The sequence below is a fragment of the Anomaloglossus baeobatrachus genome, chromosome 4, assembly GCF_048569485.1.
Source record: "Anomaloglossus baeobatrachus isolate aAnoBae1 chromosome 4, aAnoBae1.hap1, whole genome shotgun sequence".
Lineage (NCBI taxonomy): Eukaryota > Metazoa > Chordata > Amphibia > Anura > Aromobatidae > Anomaloglossus > Anomaloglossus baeobatrachus.
The window spans coordinates 207486566-207507539 of NC_134356.1; the positions used below are offsets into that span (position 1 = coordinate 207486566).

Genomic DNA, 20974 nt, shown 5'->3' on the forward strand with positions numbered 1-20974 from the left:
CATCCACTAGATGCGCCAATCCTGGCGCTTCACCCCAGCTCATCCCGTGCCCTGGTGCAGTGGCAAACGGGGTAATAAATCGGGTTGATACTAGCTGTAAAGTCACCTGAGATCAAGCCCAGCAGTTTGTGATGTCATGGCGTCTATTAGATACCCAACATCATAAACTGTCAGTACTAACAAAAAAAAATCGACAAAAGAAATTTATTTGAAAAAACAGTCCCCAAAACATTTCCTCTTTCACCAATTTATTGTAAGAAAAAAAATAAAGGGGTCCCACGACGACTCTGGACCGTCTAGAATATGGGGGGGAGACACTCAGGGAACGTATCCCCCATTTTCTAGGAGTGCGGACCCTTCATGTGAGGAGTGTGGGTGCAATGAATCTGCACTCACTCTCCCCGGGTCCACAGCAGCAGAGTCCATGTCGTAATGGTTGCTACCAAAGCTGCAATGCCCTGCTCATGAGGTAAGGGCATGCCTAATCAGGAGAACTATTCTACATTTCCAAATATTGGTATTTGCTGATATTATTGCTATTCACCTACTATATATTGGGGATAGGATCTTAGAGATGGAATACCCCTTTAAGTCCAGTTATCCAGCTGAATGAATACTTAACAACAGAGCTCGCTATTTAGATGTGGTTTCTTGTGGCATATAACGGACTCTCATGTTTGGTAGTCGTTCAGCAGGGAAACTATAAAAGCAAATCCCTCCATTTGGAAATGTAGTATATAGCTCTCCTGATCAATTATGTTCCTTACCTCATGAGCAGGGCATTGCAGTAATAATAATAATTTATTCATTTATATAGCGTTATTAATTCCATAGCGCTGTATGTCTTTGGAGTGTGGGGGGAAACCGGAGTACCCGGAGGAAACCCACGCAAACACGGGGAGAACATACAAACTCCTTGCAGATGGTGTCCTTGGTGAGAATTGATCCCGGACCTCAGCGCTGCCAGACTGCAGTGCTAACCACTGAGCCTCCGTGCCGCCCATTTAGCTTACAGATGCATAACCACCATTCACTGTGTCTGAACACAGGAAGCTGAGCTGACAGCCGCTCTGTGCATGCGGCAGCGTCTATTGTGAAGGAGAGGGCCGTGGGGGGATCAACGCTGCACAGGTACCGTGGGACACCGGGGAACACCGGTGGGGTTATAGGGGGTGACCTTGCAGGGCCTGGGGAGGAGTTTGCGACAGAAATCAGGACACATGAGGACACATGCGACAGAAATCAGAGGAGTAGGGTGAATGCGGCCGGCGCGCTGCTGTGCGCGCGGCCATCTTGGATTTCTGGGAGGGCATCAGGGGGGACACTTTGGCGACACCGGGGGACCGGAGGGGACCGGGGAGGAGATTAATCATGTTTGTTCATGCCAGATGGGAGATAAATAATTTTTTACCGGCGCTGTCATTTACTGTAACGTGATCATCGGTGTACGGTGTATACCTGTGATCACGTGAGCGGGGACCGTAAAAACCGTCCTGAATCATGATCTCCAGGGTCTCAGCTAGCCCTGAAACCCCGGAGATTTTCTGACGCCGGGGGGCGTTATTTACTTATTTCTGCCTGCTGTTTATAAACGGCAGATCAGAATAAGGCTACATTAACACTACCGATCCATTTTTGGGGTCTGCAAAAAACAGTCCTTTTTTTTCACGGGTGCATCCGTGTGGCATCCGTTTCCGTTCCGTAGACGGTCCGTATGTCATCTGTTTGTCATCCGTGTGCCTTCCGTTTTTTTTGTGTACTGCAAAAAAACTGAAGGAGGGTAAATGCATAAATTTACCCAGGATCCATAGCTTCATCCTACATGAGGCGGTCACATGTTCACTCCAGTGCCATTTTCTACTGCTTTTCACAGCGTAGAGCGCTCTGGTGATTTTCTTGTGCTTGTGCACTTCATATCAGTCTTTTCTGTCATTATAATGGCAGAAAGACACATAATGTCCCACTCTCCTGCATTTTGTAATTTTGCACCCTTTGGTGCCTTTCATGTGGCACTAAGGGGTGCTTAGCTTTGTATTTAGCCAAAAAAATGAAAAAAAAAATGACGTAGGGTTCCCCCTATTTTTGTAGCCAGCTAGGGTAAAGCAGACGGCTGCAGCCTGCAGACCACAGCTGGCAACCTCACCTTGGCTGGTAATCCAAAACTGAGGGCACCCCACGCTGTTATTTTAAATTAAATAAATAATTAAACAAAAAAAAACACGTAGGGGTCCCCCCAAAATTGGCTCACCAGCCAAGGTAAAGCAGACAGCTGTGGTCTGATATTCTCAGACTAGGGAGGTCCATGGTTATTGGACTCTCCCCAGCCTAAAAATAGCAGGCCGCAGCCGCCCTAGAAGTGGCGCATCCATTAGATGTCCATTAGATGTGCCAATCCTGGTGCTTCGCCCCAGCTCATCCCGCGCCCTGGTGCGGTGGCAAACGGGGTAATATATGGGGTTAATACCAGATGTGTAATTATATCCTGGCATCAAGCCCTGGGGTTGGTGAGGTCAGGCGTCTATCAGATACCCGACATCACCAACCCAGTCAGTAATAAAAAAAATAGACGACAAACACATTTTTACAAAGAAACAACAAAGAGCCAGCACCAATGTGCACTAAGGCATCAAATATTCCAAACTGCATTATAAAAATTTTTTTGAGATTTTTGGCAAAAAATTGCAATTTCTTGAGCTGCTTCGCCACGTCACGGCAAATCTCATTTGAAGCAGTCCTACACTAAAATATTTTTATAAAATGTGCCATGCAGCCTCACATATAAATAGCAGAACTGCTCTCAGCAGCACTCACCTGACAAACACATTTTTATTTGAAAAAATACTCCCCAATACATTCCCTCTTTAACCAATTTATTAGAAAGAAAAACAAATCCAGGTCTGGTGTAATCCAAGGGGTTTCCATGACGATCCACACTGTCCCAGTCAATGAAGAGCAGGATGTTCCCCATTGGCTGGGAGAGCAGTGCAGTGACCTGAATGGTTTAGCCCAGGTCACTGCAGGGCATGACAAGTGCTGCTGTCAGCGAGGTACATTACTTGCGCTGATCTCCTGCACTGCCGACAGCACCTGTCACTGAGTTCAATGACCTTCACAGCCAAGTATCGCGAGAGGCCCGTGACGTCACCGCTAGTCAGTCTCGGGTCGGAAGCGAGAGAAGGTGATGTGACAAGCGGCGGCCATGGAGGACAGTGACAGCGCTGAGGTCGGGACTTCATCACCGAAGGTAAGCCGAGCGGGACCATGTGTGCAGAGTGACAGGAGGATGTCAGTATCGTGGACTGCATGGCCTGGGACGTGTGTGTGTGTGTGTGTGTGTATGTATGTGTACATGCCGCGTGCAGGAGGGGGCGGAGTGAGCTGAGTGGGGAAGTGTGGACTTCCTGCACGTAACTAGGATAAACATCGGGTTACAAATCAAAGCGCTTTGCTTGGATACCCGATGTTTATCTTGGTTACCAGCTTCTGGCAGGCTGCCAGCGATGGCTCCTGCACACTGTAGCTGTAAAAAGCCCTGCTTTTTGCTGCTAGAACCGTTCTCGAACGTATCTAGAACTATTGAGCGTTAGCAAAAAGCTCGAGTTCTAGTTCTATCTTGAACACCCCCAAATATCACTCGAACCGCGAACTGGAGAACCTCGAACCGCGCTCAACTCTAATCAGCAGTCCAAAATCATACATTAGATATTTTTCTTCCCCAACAATCATCTGTCCAGAGCCCCATACAGATAGAGTGTTGGTCAGTGGGTCAGTTGATGATAATCTAATGTGTATGGGGTAGCTAAGACTCAGTTATCAGTATTTAAAGGGGTACTCCTATATTAGACACATCCACAGGATATGCTGTAAATCCTGGGATGTGCATCTATCTTGAGAACAGGACACAGTCTCGTAGTGATTGCACAAGAGCAGCTCTCTACGTTCAAATCTAGGTGGGTCTAAAAAAATTATTAACACATGGTACTTACTGCAATCAGATAACTTAGCTACTTCAAATTGAGACTTGCATGATGCATCATCTGTTATGGGAGGAAGCTGCATTTCAAAGCAATAGCATGGGGACTCTATCTTACTGCACTGCTCTGCTTGCCCAGCAACATTAAGCTCTTCAAATTTGTTGTCATGGGCTCCAGTACAAAGCACCAACACCAACTAGCTGTTATAGACCAGAAGTGCTGAGGCTGATGAAGAAATCTGTAAATCTGCTCCATCCAAAAGAATAAAACCAGTGGGTTTAGCTGCCATATTGTAATGTATTGTTAACATAATTAGGATAGAAATCTTTGGTAGACATTTATTTTACATGTTGTTTTATTCAGTAAGGTTTGAGCAGTTGCCACTTAAACACTTTTTTGAGCGGACTAGATTTTCATTTAGGGTTCCTTCACTGGGTGTGGGTTACCCTATTCTGCGCCAGATTTGTTAGGGGACCTGAGGGGAAATTTCTGTGAGTCAAAGCTATCTGTTTTTAAGTGTTTGCTATGTTTCTGTGTATTTATTACTGATAACGTTATGCAGACATCTTTAGCATGCTATCAATTTATTTGACCCAGGTGGCGCCTGCGACTCTTTTGTTGAATCAGATATTTAAGGCATATTCTATGGCTATCCCAAGGCAAGTCATTTCTGCTCAGTCACTACATCTGCTCCATATATCAGACCATTGCCCTTCCCCATAACATTTGTCCATCCATCACTGAAGGAGAAATTACTCACCTTCTCTCCAAATCGCATCTCATCACTTGTGCACTTGACCTCATCATGTGACGCCCTGAACTAGCCAGATAGTCACAGATAGCACCCTGCACAACACCAGTCCCTCACTAGGTAACACCAGCCAAACCATAAACCCTAGTCACCTCCCTCAGAGCTTGATGGACACACAATGGGGGCAGAGCCAGGTGGTTGGCCACGCCCACCGAGGAGTTCAGAGGGCCTGAGGCAGGAAATACAGACTCTGATTAGTGACAGGAGTGAGTGAGGAGTGAAGGAGTCTGACAGGTGCCGGGCTTGGAGCCCGGGCACCTTTGGCTAGGAGGCAGATGGTGGCCTTAGCCTGCAGGAGCCGGGAAGACGGCTCGGTGGAACCTTGGTGGTCCAGGACAGGGTAGTGGCCCACCGGTAACAACCCGGGGAACCGACTGGAAACCGGAGCACACAGGGGGGTACTCAGACCCTGAAACGAGGTCCAGAATCCACTGGACTGAGTTAATTGACTTATTGCGGTCTGGACTATAGGTGCTTTCCCACCCAAGTCCCGACTGAAGACAACAGCCCACCGAGGGGGATAGAAAGCCACCGCACAGGCAGAGAGATCCCACGGGCCAGCGTCTGCGGGCAAAAGGGCTCTCCCGACATAGATAAAGCTGGGGAGCGGACTCCCGTCGCTGAAGCGCAGGCAGTCTACACATACACTACACATTGCAGCAGAAAGGCAAAGACCACCGAACCGGGTGGGGGACCATACGCAGTCGGCTGCGGGCACCGACCACTATCAACTTTGTTTACCGGAGACTTGTGTGTGTCAATAACAGTGAGTACAACAGTGCCATCCGGCCGCGCGCACCGCCCTGCACCACCCAGCTCTCCCCAACGGGTCCCGGTGTCACCACCCCTGCCCACGGAGGGGTTAACACCTTGCTGCATCACCATCTGCCCCGGGTACCCAGTAACCGCAGCGGTGGTGTCCACCTTCACCACAACCCGTGGGTGGCGTCACGAACTTAAACACGGCTCCGGCCATACACCTACCTACCACCCCCCTAAGTAGCGCCAGCACCCTTTCAGAGCGAAGTGACCCCGGGTCCGGAGGCGCTCGAGCCACCCACCAACGAGCCCGGATCCGAGCGGCTCGGCTGCAGTCGAGCGCGGGGCGGTACAATCGCATCCCAGCTCCTCCCCCACCTTACCACTGCACTTATCTCATTCTTAACCCATCTTTTCAACCTATCATTAACCCTTGATACCTTCCCTTATGTTTTGAAACATGGAATAATCACTAGTGATGAGCGAGTACTAAAAAGCTTGGGTGCTCGAGGCTCGGGCCGAGCATCCCAAGATACTCGTGTACTCGGCCCGAGCACCGAGCCCAATGTTATCCTATGGGAAACCCAAGTATTTTTATGAAATGACCCCCCGGCAGCATGTAGAAACCCTAAAAATGTCACAAAAGTCTCAGAAGAGTGCTCAAATGACATGGCAACAGCATGGGGAAGACCCCTTGATGCATTTATCACTCAAAAGTCACAGCTGTGAACAATTTTATCCGAGTTTTATGCCATTTTTACAGACTCGCCAGAAAACCTTCCAAAATGACACCAAAATGAATTTTCATGGCGGAAATGTTAAGGGCACATACCCAATAGTGAGATAGAGCTGGTGTATGTTACTTTTTGAGATTACATAAAAGATTTTAAGTGAAAACATTGTGTGGCACTCCGATGTCCCTGAGAAGAGACGTACATGAAGGCCTCTTGAGTCTAATGTGCCCATTTTGAGGAAGTGAGTCTTTGTAGTATTTTCCTTTGCCAGGGAAGTCCAAAATTGTGAGGTTCACCAATGCCCCTGCATACAGACGTGCATGATGGCCTGTAAACCTGAAGTGCCCATTGTAAGGAAGTGGGTCTATTGTAGTATAGCCCTTTGGCAGGGCAGCCAAAAATTGGGAGGCTCCACATTGTCCCTGGATAGAGACGTGCATGAGGGCCTGTAAACCTGAAGTGCCCATTGTAAGGAAGTGGGTCTATTGTAGTATAGCCCTTTGGCAGGGCAGCCAAAAATTGGGAGGCTCCACGTTGTCCCTGGATAGAGACGTGCATGAGGGCCTGTAAACCTGAAGTGCCCATTGTAAGGAAGTGGGTCTATTGTAGTATAGCCCTTTGGCAGGGCAGCCAAAAATTGGGAGGCTCCACATTGTCCCTGGATAGAGACGTGCATGATGGCCTGTAAACCTGAAGTGTCCATTGTAAGGAAGTGGGTCTATTGTAGTATAGCCCTTTGGCAGGGCAGCCAAAAATTGGGAGGCTCCACATTGTCCCTGGATAGAGACGTTCATGATGGGCTGTAAACCTGAAGTGCCCATTGTAAGGAAGTGGGTCTATTGTAGTATAGCCCTTTGGCAGGGCAACCAAAAATTGGGAGGCTCCACATTGTCCCTGGATAGAGACGTGCATGATGGCCTGTAAACCTGAAGTGTCCATTGTAAGGAAGTGGGTCTGTTGTAGTATAGCCCTTTGGCAGGGCAGCCAAAAATTGGGAGGCTCCACATTGTCCCTGGATAGAGACGTTCATGATGGGCTGTAAACCTGAAGTGCCCATTGTAAGGAAGTGGGTCTATTGTAGTATAGCCCTTTGGCAGGGCAGCCAAAAATTGGGAGGCTCCACATTGTCCCTGGATAGAGACGTGCATGATGGCCTGTAAACCTGAAGTGCCCATTGTAAGGAAGTGGGTCTATTGTAGTATAGCCCTTTGGCAGGGCAGTCCAAAATTGTGAGGTTCACCAATGCCCCTGCATACAGACGTGCATGAGGGCCTGTAAACCTGAAGTGCCCATTGTAAGGAAGTGGGTCTATTGTAGTATAACCCTTTGGCAGGGCAGCCAAAAATTGGGAGGCTCCACATTGTCCCTGGATAGAGACGTGCATGAGGGCCTGTAAACCTGAAGTGCCCATTGGAAGGAAGTGGGTCTATTGTAGTATAGCCCTTTGGCAGGGCAGCCAAAAATTGGGAGGCTCCACGTTGTCCCTGTATAGAGACGTGCATGAGGGCCTGTAAACCTGAAGTGTCCATTGTAAGGAAGTGGGTCTATTGTAGTATAGCCCTTTGGCAGGGCAGCCAAAAATTGGGAGGCTCCACATTGTCCCTGGATAGAGACGTTCATGATGGGCTGTAAACCTGAAGTGCCCATTGTAAGGAAGTGGGTCTATTGTAGTATAGCCCTTTGGCAGGGCAGTCCAAAATTGTGAGGTTCACCAATGCCCCTGCATACAGACGTGCATGAGGGCCTGTAAACCTGAAGTGCCCACTGTAAGGAAGTGGGTCTATTGTAGTATAGCCCTTAGGCAGGGCAGCCAAAAATTGGGAGGCTCCACGTTGTCCCTGGATAGAGACGTGCATGAGGGCCTGTAAACCTGAAGTGCCCACTGTAAGGAAGTGGGTCTATTGTAGTATAGCCCTTAGGCAGGGCAGCCAAAAATTGTGAGGCTCCACATTGTTCCTGGATAGAGACGTGCATGAGGGCCTGTAAACCTGAAGTGCCCACTGTAAGGAAGTGGGTCTATTGTAGTATAGCCCTTAGGCAGGGCAGCCAAAAATTGTGAGGCTCCACATTGTTCCTGGATAGAGACCTGTTAGGTTCTTAGTGCGTCCGTGCTTGCATTTAAAAACCGCACGTGTGTGCCTGTTGGTGGCAGCGTTCAGGTGCACTTGTGTGTGTTTTGCACAAACTTGGATATAACGCACAAGTCTAGTGAATACACATCAGCACAGCATTGCAAAATTCGCAAGGGCGTTGGCAACGAACAAGGAAGTGGACGTGATGGTGGTGCAGGCAGAGACCGAGGTCGTGTGCAAGCTCTAATTTCGCCACAACAAAGGGCCACATCTACTCGCTCGCACATCCTGTCCCAAATTCTTGGGGACCGCAGCAGTACACCGCTCTTGAACCAAGACAGTCAACAGGTTGTTAGTTGGATAGCGGATAATGCTTCCAGTCAGATTGGCACCACCACAAACACTCTGTCTTCCACACGGTCAAGTGTCAGTAGCCGTGATACTGCACCGCACATTTCAGAACCTGATCCTCCTTCCTACCACCAGGCCGAGTACACGTCCACGGACATTACTGATCCCCCACTTGGACACTCGGAAGAGCTGTTCACGTTTCCATTCACACATTCTGGCCTCTCGCCAGCTCCTGTTGAAGTGGGTCATGACGAGATTGTATGTACAGATGCCCAAATATTTGAGCAGCCACATTCTCACGAAGTTGGCAACGTGTCTCAACAAGGGGTGGACGATGATGAGACACAATTGTCAGGAAGTCAGGAGGAGGAGCAGGGTGCGGAAGAGGAAGACGACGTGGTGGATGATCCAGTAACTGACCCAACCTGGCAGGAGGATATGCAGAGCGAGGACAGCAGTGCACAGGGGGAGGGAGGCGTAGCATCCCAACAGGCAGTAAGAAGCAGGGTGGTGGCCCCAGGCAGAAGTCAGGCAACCGTTCCCCGGAACAACAACACGACACAAGGTGCCTGTACAAATGTTAGGTCTTCCCGAGTCTGGCAGTTTTTTAAGTTGGCTTCAGATGATTCTAAAAAGGCCATTTGCAACACCTGCCATGCCAGCATCAGCACCGGCCATTGTCACACACGACCTTTACTGGCTTTAGGTTCAGAGGTGTGAGCCAGTGATCTGCCTGCTGTTTCAGAGCTGTCCACACCTCTTCTGCATTGTGGTGTTTGTCACCTATGCAGATTAGCTTCAGCACAGCCTGTTGCCGCTTCGCCGAGGCAGTGCTGCAGTGCTTCCAGCTTAGGACTGGTGTGGAGGGTAAAGTGGATGAGGATGCGCAGGAGGAGGAGGAGGCTGAGGAGCATGACATTCCGGAGCTGTAGAGTGTGGGTGAAACCCTGACTGAGGTAGGGCCTGCAAACCTTGGTGTGGGAAGGACGTGTTCCGTCCCTCGCTCAGACTGGGTCCCAGCTTCCACAATATTAACCCAGTGTGCCGTCAACGAGATGTAGCGGCCTTGCCCACAAGCACTTGTCCACGTGTCTGTGGTTAGGTGGACTTTAGCTGAAACAGCATTGTTCAGGGCACGTGTGATGTTTTGTGACACGTGGTTATGCAATGCGGGGACGGCACACCAGGAGAAATAGTGGCGGCTGGGGACCGAGTAACGTGGGACAGCTGCCGCCATCAGGTCGCAGAATGCTTCTGTCTCCACCAGCCTAAAAGGCAACATTTCCAGCGCAAGCAGTCGCGAAATGTTAGCATTTAGAAGTGTGGCATGTGGGGCGTTGGCAGTGTATTTGCGCCTGCGTTCAAAGGTTTGCTGAATGGATAACTGAACGCTGCGCTGGGACAAGGACGTGCTTGATGATGGTGTTATTTCTGCGTGGGCAACTGCAGGTGCAGGGCCGGAGGAGGCTTGTTCGCGGGCAGCATGGACAGGGGATTGGCTCGCATGCACAACAAGCGAATACGTAGCAGTGACATCAGCAAGCACTGCTCCTTGACTCTGTTGTACATCCCACAAAGTTGGGTGCTTGGCTGACATGTGCCTGATCATGCTAGTGGTGGTCAGGCTGCTAGTTTTGGTAGCATGATCAAGGGTTATCCACTCACCCATGGTAACACACTTCTGGACTTTGGCTAATCGCTGGACTGCTCCTCCATCTCCTCATGCGCCACCATGATGACCGTTACAATAGTTAAGCCGTTGTTTCAGGTATACCCCCAGTGGTAAATTTTTTCGCCCATTCTTTCAGAATGGGCATTACAACGACAGGAGACCCGCTCCTTTGCAATGGGAACAATGTTTTGAGGCCCTCATGCACATCTCTATCCAGGGACAATGTAGAGCCTTCCAATTTTTGGCTGCCCTGCTAAAGGGCTATACTACAATAGACCCACCTCCTTACAATGCACGTCTCTATCCAGGGACAATGTGGAGCCTGACGCTGCCACCGACTGCCACACACGTGCGGTTTTTAAATGCAAACACGGACGCAATAAGAACCTAACAGGTTTTTAGGAGCGACAATTACTGAGAAGTTTGACACTATCAGACACTGCTGACTGACGTGTATTATTCACTAGACTTGTGCGTTATATACTAGTTTGTGAAAAACGCACACAAGTGCACCTGTACGCTGCCACCGACAGGCACACACGTGCGGTTTTTAAATGCACGCACGGACGCACTAAGAACCTAACAGCTTTTTAGGAGCGACAATTACTGAGAAGTCTGACACTATCAGGACTGTTTTAGACTGTGTACACCAGCCCCAGATATGATGAAGGCTGGTATACGGTCACCACTAGGAATGGCTATATACCCTGCCTGCCTGCCTGCCTGCCTGTATACTGCTACAATAGTCCTGAGAAGGACTCTTCTGGTCACTAGCCTGTATTCCGACCTGGCTATACCCTGCCTGCCCTGCCTGTATACAGCAACAATAGTCTTGAGAAGGACTCTGCTCCTGTAGTCCGACCTGGCTATACCCTGCCTGCCTGTATACAACTACAATAGTCCTGAGAAGGACTTCTGGTCACACTGTTTGCAGCCCTGCTACGGAAATAACTATAAAGGGCCGCAAACCTTTCCCTGAAGCAGCAACACTCTCCCTGCACTGACTGTCTGGATGGCTGTGTGCAGAGCACAGCACGCCCGCCGGTATAAAGGCTCGGTCACGCTGTGCAGGCCGGCCAATCACTGCAATTCCACAACTAACAGGGCTGTGGCATTGCAGTGGTCTGCCAGCCAATCCCTGCATGAGGGCTGGCTCTCAAAAGAGCGCCAACATGCAGGGATGAAGACCACGAGTACAGCACGAGTACCGCGAGATTACTTGGTCCCCGCCGAGTAGCCCGAGTACAGTGATACTCGTGCGAGTACCGAGTAGTGACAAGCATACTCGCTCAACACTAATAATCACACCTATCCTAAAGAAACCATACCTCTATCTGACCTCTACTCCCCGCTATCACCGCATATCACTCCTTTCATTCACTTCAAAATTCCATGTACAGCAGATCCATGTAGAACTTTCTTCCTATTATTCTGCCCCAACCATTCCATCTAAACTGCCCTAACCAAAATTGTTAATAACGTACTGCTAAAGCTAAAAGACAATTCTCTATACTCCTCCTTCTAGACCTTTTCTCTGCCTTCGACACAGTTGAACACGCCATCCTAATACAGATCCTCTTTTCCCTTCATGTCAGAAACCTTGCCCTCTCCTAGATCTCCTCATACCTCTCCAACCATACTTTTAGTGTCTCCCACTCACACACTACCTCCTCACCCTGCCCTCCCTCTCTTGGTGTCCCTAAAGGCTTTGGCCTGGGACCCTTACTCCTCCCAATTTTTACATTTGGCCTGGGATAATTCATAAAGTCCCATGGCTTCCAGTACCATATATATGATGATGACACTCAGATCTACCTCTCTGGCTCAGACACCACCTCTCTGCTGTCCAGAATCCTTAAGTGTCAATTGACCATATCCTTCTCCTTCTCTTGGTTCCTAAAAATCAATGTGGACAAAACTGAACTCATCATCTTTCCCCCATCTCACTTATTTACCTAATCAATGTATTACAATAAATGACACCACACTCTCCCCAGTACCCAATGTCCGCTGTTTTGTCCTACAAACTGCCCATTCAAACTCTCACCACCCCCTGCTGTTTCAAATTCAAAAATATTTCCAGAATCTGTACTTTCCTTAACTCACAATCTACGAAAATGATAATACATGCCCTCATCATCTCGTGCCTCAACTACTCCAATATCTCTGCTTTGTGGCCTTCAATTTAATATTCTCATATCTCTCCAGTCCATCCGTAAAGGGAATTTGTCAGCAGATTTTTCCTACCTCATTTGAGAGCATTATAATGTAGGCAAGGAGATTTTGAATCCAGTGGTGTATCACATAGAATACTGGCTGAAGCCTTTCTGAAGCAAACAAAGAATTTAGATTCAGCAACACAGCAGGGCTTAGATAGCTGCCCTGCCCAAAACAAGCTCCCAATAGAGATTGTACATTGACTGTGAGGTGTCAATCACAGAAGAGAGTGTGTGGAACTGCAATGCATGTGAGTCACTAGTTCTGTAATTGTAATCACAGGGTAATAAACCTTTTATTTTATATAAATAATTACACACACACTGATAAGAGAAGCACAGTTGTTTTTTGCTTGTTAACTCTTACAGCATGCTGTCCTCAGCTTAATTAGCAAAAATTTGCTAACAGACTCCCTTTAACTCTGCTGCTCGACTTATCCCCCTTTTTCCTTGCTACTACTCTGATTCTTCGATCTGCAAATCCCATCATTGGCTCCCAATTTACCTGTGTACCCAATTCAAACTGCTAACACTGACCTAAAAATCCATCCATAATCTATCTCCTCCGTATATCTCTGAACTAATCTCCCAATATACTCCAGCACATAATCTCCTGTGCTCTCAAGACCTTCTTCTCATTTTCACACTTATCCGTTCCTCACCCAATCTCTTCCGAGACGTCTCACGAGTGTCCCCATCTTGTGTAATTCTGCACCCCAAAATGTCCGATTATCTGCTACACTCAAAAACTTCACATGGAATTTGAAAACACATTTCTTCAAGAAAGCTTATCTCCTGCAATGACCCCACTGCCATCTCAACATTAGATTTGCCACAAATCCCATCCCAACCTACTGTCTCCTCCCCATTATCCTTCAGAGTGTAAGCCCACAAATGCAGAGCCCATTCTCAGTTTGTCTATTGTAATTTATATCTATACTTTGTAGGTAACCCCTGCTCATGTACAGCACCATGGTATCAATGGTGCTCTATAAATAAATAATAATCTAATATATGAAGCTGAGTGTATGTGTGTATGTATGTATGTGTGTATGTATGTCTGCTAAAGGAATCCGCACCGTCGCATTTACAATCATGAAATTTTGCACAGACACCCCGTGTGACTCAGGGAACGTCATAGACTATGTTCTGAAAGGAAAATTTAACTCCACGCTTTACAGTTACTCTCCAAAAACCCTGCCTCCATTAAAGTCAATGGAGCTGCGAGCTATAGGTTATTAATAGCAGCTGTGAGTGGTTGCTATAGGAACAAAGTAAATTGTTAGTATAAGAAGCTTATGCGTGAGGTAATAAGATGTCGGTGGGGAGACGAATAGAGAGAAAGAGTCAGAAAGAGACAGACAGAGACAGTAAAGGATGCTTTTCATGCTTCAATTTCTCGTGCGATCGTATTTGCGATCGCACCCACCCCCATCGCTTGTGCAGCACGGGTAATTTGTTGCTCGTGTCGCACAATGCTGGAACCCCCCGTCACACGTACTTACCTTCCAAACTACCTCGCTGTGGGCGGCGAACATCCACTTCAAGGGGGAGGGACGTTTGGTGTCACAGCGACGTCACACAGCGGCCGGCCAATAGAAGCAGAGGGGCGGAGATGAGCGGGACGTAAACATCCCGCCCACCTCCTTCCTTCCGCATTGCCGGCGGGATGCAGGTAAGCTGTGTTCATCGTTCCCGAGGTATCACACGGAGCGATATCTGCTGCCTCGGGAACGATGAACAACAGGACATTCGATTTTTAGAAAATGAGCGACGTGTCAACGATGAACGAGAAGGTGAGTATTTCTGCTCGTTCATCGTCGAACGTAGGTGTCACACGCTACGATATCACTAACGATGCCGGATGTGCGTCACTTACGACGTGACCCCACCGACATCTCGTTAGATATATCAGAGCGTGTAAAGCCCGCTTAAGAGGCAGACAGGGAAAGAGAGAGACAGTCAAAGAGACAGAGGCAGACAGAGACAGACAGGGAGAGAGAGAGAGACAGAAAGTCAAAGACACAGACACAGACAGATAGACAAAGACAGACAGGGAAAGAGACAGGAAGACAGGGAAAGAGAAAGATAGTGAAAGAGACAGACAGGGAAAGAGACAAAAACAGGGAGAGAGTCATGAAAAGAGACAGAGACAAGGAAAGAGACATGGAAAGAGATGGAGAAAGATGGGGAAAGAGACAGACGGGGAAAGGGACAGATGGGGAAAGACAAACGGGGAAAGAGACAGATGAGGAAAGAGATACAAAAGAGCTAGACATACACAGAGATAGAGAGAGACAGACAAAGACAGACATAGAGATAGAGACAGACAGAGAGAGAGAGACAGACAAACAGAGAGAGAAACAGACAGACACAAAGATAGAGAGAGACAGACAGAGAAATAGACACAGAGAGATAGACAGAGACAGACATGGATAGAGACAGAGACACACATGGATAGAGACAGAGACACACATGGATAGAGACAGACAGGGACAGACAGACAGACAGAGACAAACTCACAGAGACAAACTCACAGAGACAGACACACAGAGACAGACACACAGAGACACACAGAGACACACACAGAGACAGACAGAGAGAGACAGAGAAACAGAGACAAACAGACACACAGACAGACAGAGACAGACAGACAGACAGATACAAACAGAGACAGAAAGAGACAAACAGACAGAGACTGGGAGAGAGACAGAAACACAGTTAGTACCTGGGCGTAGCAACGCCCGGGTACTACAGCTAGTAATAATAATAATAATAATAATAATATTACACGTGGTCCCTTCAAAATACTGGATTAATACTGTTGAAGCAAGAATTGCTCATTTATTGCAGGTCTTCACTGTGGCAAAAAGAGGTATGCAGCGGAGTTGTATGATGTCCTTATAACATTAGAAGACATATTGAACAGGGACTGTTAGAGAGACAACTATGTTATATGCCTTGTGCTTTAGTACATAACAGTTGTAATGCTTATTATGCGCATTACATTAGTCTTATATTCACATACCTGGCCTCTTCTTGTTTCACAATTGTGAAGGTAAGATAGATGATACACCTTGAGTATCAAATTGGCAAAATTGAGGTACTTAAGGAACATCTAAAAAAAATAAAAAATCTTTGTTAAATATAGTTATTTTGTATAAAATATGATATTTATTTTAGCTTTTGCATCATATGGAACTTTATTACCCTTAGGGGTACTTTACACGCTGCGACATCGCTACTGATATATCGTCGGGGTCACGACGTTAATGATGCACATCTGGCGCTGGTAGCGACATCGCAGCGTGTAACACCAAGGAGCGACGATCAACGATCGCAAAATCGTTCCAAAACGGTGATCGTTGACACATCGTTCTTTTCCTTAATATCGCTGCTGCCACCAGTACGATGTTGTTCGTCGTTCCTACGGCATCACACATCGCTATGTGTGACACCACGGGAGCAACGAACATCTCCTTACCTGCGTCCACTGGCAATGCGGAAGGAAGTGATGTCGCAGCGTGTAAAGTCCCCCCTAGAGTGTGTGCACATGACATATTTTTCAGGTGGATTTTGGATTTTTACAGAAATGTAAAAATAACATTGCTGTGCATTTGTGTGGTCTTTGGTTACTTCTTTTAACAGCTTCAGGTTTCAGAAACAATAAAAAGGTTAAAAGAAGTAACTTTTTCATTCTTGGGTGTTTAGAAAAGAAATTGCCTGCTCTTTATAGTTGAAAGACTACAGAAATAAGTCGGCAAAACCGACAACGAAGCCGCTTCAGAAAAAAGAACATCCCTTTTTTATGAAGCGGTTTTGCCTAAGAAAACCTTGGCATTCTGCAGTCAGAATTGACACATCATATGCACATACCCTGCTGTCTCAGGAGCACACTGGTTCCTACTTGTTTGAAAGGTGTAGTAACTAGAGATGAGCGAACCGGTCCCGGTTCGGCTCGAGGTCGGTTCGCCGAACGGAGGTCCCGTTCGAGTTCGGCTCGTCGAACGTTCGACGAACCGAACTCGAGCCAATAGGAAACAATGGCAGGCAATCACAAACACAGAAAAACACCTAGAAAACACCCTCAAAGGTGTCCAAAAGGTGACAAACAACTCACAACACATGGGAAAGTGACAAGGACATATACTCATGCGAAAACAAAAGAGCTGGACAAGGAAAAAGAGGAGGACACACAGATATATGAGTATATGCAAGGAAACATCGATTCCATTAATGTGCAACTTGAGCCCTGCTCATTTTAGGCTTCCAATCTGGATAAATTGCCTGAGCTCGCCACGTACGCCTTGGGGATCTTGTCGTGTCCTGCAGCCAGCGTTCTCTCGGAACCTGTCTTCAGTGCTGCTGGGGGTCTGCTGGCAGATAAGCACACGTGTCTGTCAACTGACAATGTGGACATGGCTCTCAGAGGACTTTTCTTCCCCTGGGTCAGCCAGGGGACGGGAAAGGCACGCGTATTTTTGAGAGTGCTTCATGCAAAGCATCTTTTTCATTTTGAAAAGGGGCATCAACTGATGTCAGTCAAGAGGGGTGTGTGTGGTCCAGTTAGTGGAAACGAGGGAGACTGTGGTTGGAGTCCCCTCGCTGTGTCTCTAAAAGAACCAAGATGAACAAGTCATGGCTCTCAGAGGACTTTTCTTCCCCTGGGTCAGCCAGGGGACGGGAAAGGCACGCGTATTTTTGAGAGTGCTTCATGCAAAGCATCTTTTTCTTTTTCAAAAGGGGGCTCAACCGATGCCAGTCAAGTGGGGTGTGTGTGGCCCAGTTAGTGGAAACGAGGGAGACTGTGGTTGGAGTCCCCTCGCTGTGTCTCTAAAAGAACCAAGATGAACAAGTCATGTCTCTCAGAGGACTTTTCTTCCCCTGGGTCAGCCAGGGGACGGGAAAGGCACGCGTATTTTTGAGAGTGCTTCATGCAAAGCATCTTTTTCTTTTTCAAAAGGGGGCTCAACCGATGCCAGTCAAGTGGGGTGTGTGTGGCCCAGTTAGTGGAAATGAGGGAGACTGTGGTTGGAGTCCCCTCGCTGTGTCTCTAAAAGAACCAAGATGAACAAGTCATGGCTTTCAGAGGACTTTTCTTCCCCTGGGTCAGCCAGGGGACGGGAAAGGCACGCGTATTTTTGAGAGTGCTTCATGCAAAGCATCTTTTTCTTTTTCAAAAGGGGGCTCAACCGATGCCAGTCAAGTGGGGTGTGTGTGGCCCAGTTAGTGGAAACGAGGGAGACTGTGGTTGGAGTCCCCTCGCTGTGTTTTACATGCTTTTAGAAGGCCATGACATGGCTTGGAGGTTGACTTTCATCATCTGCAAACTGTTGGCTACCAAAATGCTGCCTTTCCAACAACTGTGGTTATAGACAATGAGGAACATACTGATGAAGATGAGACGCATATACCCGATTGGGATGACAACTTAAATATTCGGTCAGGGCAAGAAGAGGCTCGGTCTGAGGGGGAGGGGAGTGCAAACACAACAATTGATGATGAAGTTCTAGATCCCACCTACTGTCAACCCACAGTCAGACACTCGAGGAGGTCAACAGAGGCGGTGGAGGAGGATGCAACCGACGTCGAAGTAACCTTGCGCCTTCCTGGACACAGTCGGAGCACTGGTAGCACGTCTACAACTGCATCCTCAGCCACCACTCTGCCTCTGAGCATTATTCGGGGTGGATCAACAGGTCGCATGGCCTCTAAGCCTTGCCTAGCCTGGTCCTTTTTTGACATAAAAAAAGATCGCCCAAATTATGTGATCTGTAACATTTGGCATGGTTATCTTAGTAGAGGTCAAAACCTCAGCAGTTTGACAACTTCTTCCATGAATCGTCACATGAATAAATATCATATGGCCTGGTGGGAAGCTCACCGTGCTGCAATGCGGCCTAGCGGAGCCAACCATCCACCGCCTGCCCCTTCCAGTGCATCCGCGCGCTCGTCATCTTCTAGGACTGTGGGGACAGCTGTCACACCTGTTTTTCCACCCACAACTTCCACCACTGTAACCGCAACAGGCAGTTTGCTTGGTAGGTCGTCAGTTGGTTTGGAAGGGGAAACAAGTGATTGTGTACAGCTCTCTCAAACATCGATAACACCAACATTGGATGAAGGCAACATCATGTCTCCGCCTGCACTTTCCTCACAAACCTGCATTTTTCCAGGGACACCCTACTCAACACCGTCTACACACAGCAGCCAGATCTCTGTCCCTCAGATGTGGTCAAATAAAAGGCCACTTCCTGCGACCCATGACAAAGCTAAGAGGTTGACTCTATCCCTCTGTAAGCTGTTGGCTACCGAAATGCTGCCTTTCCGCCTAGTGGACACACAGGATTTTAGAGACCTTATGTCTGTCGCTGTGCCCCAGTACCAGATGCCTAGTCGCCACTACTTCTCTAAGAAAGGTGTGCCCACGCTACACCAGCATGTCACACACAACATCACCGCTTCCTTGAGAAACTCTGTGTGTGAACGGGTGCATTTCACCACCGATACTTGGACCAGTAAGCATGGATAGGGACGTTACATGTCGCTGACTGGCCACTGGGTAACTATGGTGATAGATGGTGAAGGGTCTGCTGCACAAGTCTTGCCGTCCCCACGACTTGTGTGTCAATCCTCTGTCTGTCCAAGTTCCGCCACTGCTTCTGCATCCTCCACCTCATCTGGGTCCTCCACCTCCGCCCCAAGCCTGCCTGGTCAGGCCACCAGCGTTCTCACTGCGCAGAAGGAATCACGCACCCCTCATTACTATGCTGGCAGCAGAGCGCAACGGCATCAGGCGGTCTTTAGCTTGACATGTCTTGGGAATAAGAGTCACACAGCTGAGGAGTTGTGGTCAGCTCTGCGGTCCGAGTTTAATAAATGGTTGTCTCCACTCAACCTGCAGCCTGGTAAGGCTGTGTGCGACAATGCTGCAAACCTGGGTGCGGCCCTTGGCCTGGGCAAGGTGACACACGTGCCTTGTATGGCTCACGTGTTGAACCTTGTCGTCCAGCAATTTTTAACACACTATCCGGGCCTAGATGGCCTTCTGAACAGGGCACGAAAACTGTCTGCTCACTTCCGCCGTTCAAGCGCCGCAGCTGAGCGACTTGCATCGCTCCAGAAGTCTTTCGGCCTGCCGGTTCATCGCCTGAAATGCGATGTGGCGACACGCTGGAATTCAACTCTCCACATGTTACAGCGACTGTGGCAGCACCGCCGAGCCCTGGTGCAATACGTCATGACGTATAGCCTGGGCCAACGAGATGCAGAGGTGGGGCAGATCACCCTGATGGAGTGGTCTCAGATCAAGGACCTATGCACCCTTCTGCACAGTTTCGACATGGCGACGAATATGTTTAGCGCTGACAATGCCATTATCAGCATGACAATTCCAGTCATTTACATGCTGGAGCACACGCTAAACACTATTCGGAGTCAGGGGGTGGGACAACAGGAAGGGGAGGAACTACAGGAGGATTCATATGCGCAAGGGACAACAACATCACCAAGGTCCAGACGTTCATCATCACCAACGCGGCAGGCATGGGACCATGGGGGACAGGGATCAACAAGGGCGCATGGTAGCAGGCGAGATGTTGAGGAAGGTGCAGGAGGACATGAAGATATGGAGGACGAACTGTCCATGGACATGGAAGACTCAGCAGATGAGGGGGACCTTGGTCAAATTTCAGTTGAAAGAGGTTGGGGGGAGATGTCAGAGGAAGAAAGAACGGTTAGCACCTCTATGCCACAAACACAGCGTGGACTTGGTCCGCATGGCTGCGCAAGACACATGAGTGCCTTCTTGTTGCACTACCTCCAACATGACCCTCGTATTGTCAAAATTAGAAGTGATGATGACTACTGGCTTGCCACACTATTAGATCCTTGGTACAAGTCCAAATTTTGTTACATAATTCCAGCCATAGAAAGGGACGCACTTATGCAGGAGTATCAGCAGAAGCTGTTACTCGATCTTAGATCCGCTTTTCCACCAAACAACCGTGCAGGTGCAGGGAGGGAATCTCCCAGTTGTAACTTGACAAACATGGGACGGTCTCGTCATCTTCAACAGTCTACACGTACCAGTAGGACCGTATCTGGTGCTGGTAACAGCAATTTAATGGAATCTTTTCATAATTTTTTTAGACCCTCCTTTGCAAGGCCACCAGAGACAACAAGTCTGACACATAGTCAACGGCTGGAGAGGATGATACAGGAGTATCTACAAATGAACATCGATGCCATGACTTTGCAAATAGAGCCTTGCTCATTTTGGGCTTCAAATCTAGAAAAATGGCCAGAGCTATCCAGTTACGCCTTGGAGATTTTGTCGTGTACAGCTGCCAGCGTTGTCTCTGAACGTGTCTTCAGTGCTGCTGG

General features: G+C 48.3%; 1 protein-coding gene across 1 annotated transcript in view; it reads right to left on the reverse strand.

The window, feature by feature from the left end:
* Positions 1-20974, reverse strand: part of PDE6A (phosphodiesterase 6A) — a 223790-nt gene that overhangs the window by 95881 nt on the left and 106935 nt on the right. The window contains exon 3 of the mRNA XM_075342357.1: positions 15618-15707. Coding sequence (XP_075198472.1) covers positions 15618-15707 — 90 coding nt within the window. The remainder of the gene's footprint in view (positions 1-15617; positions 15708-20974) is intronic.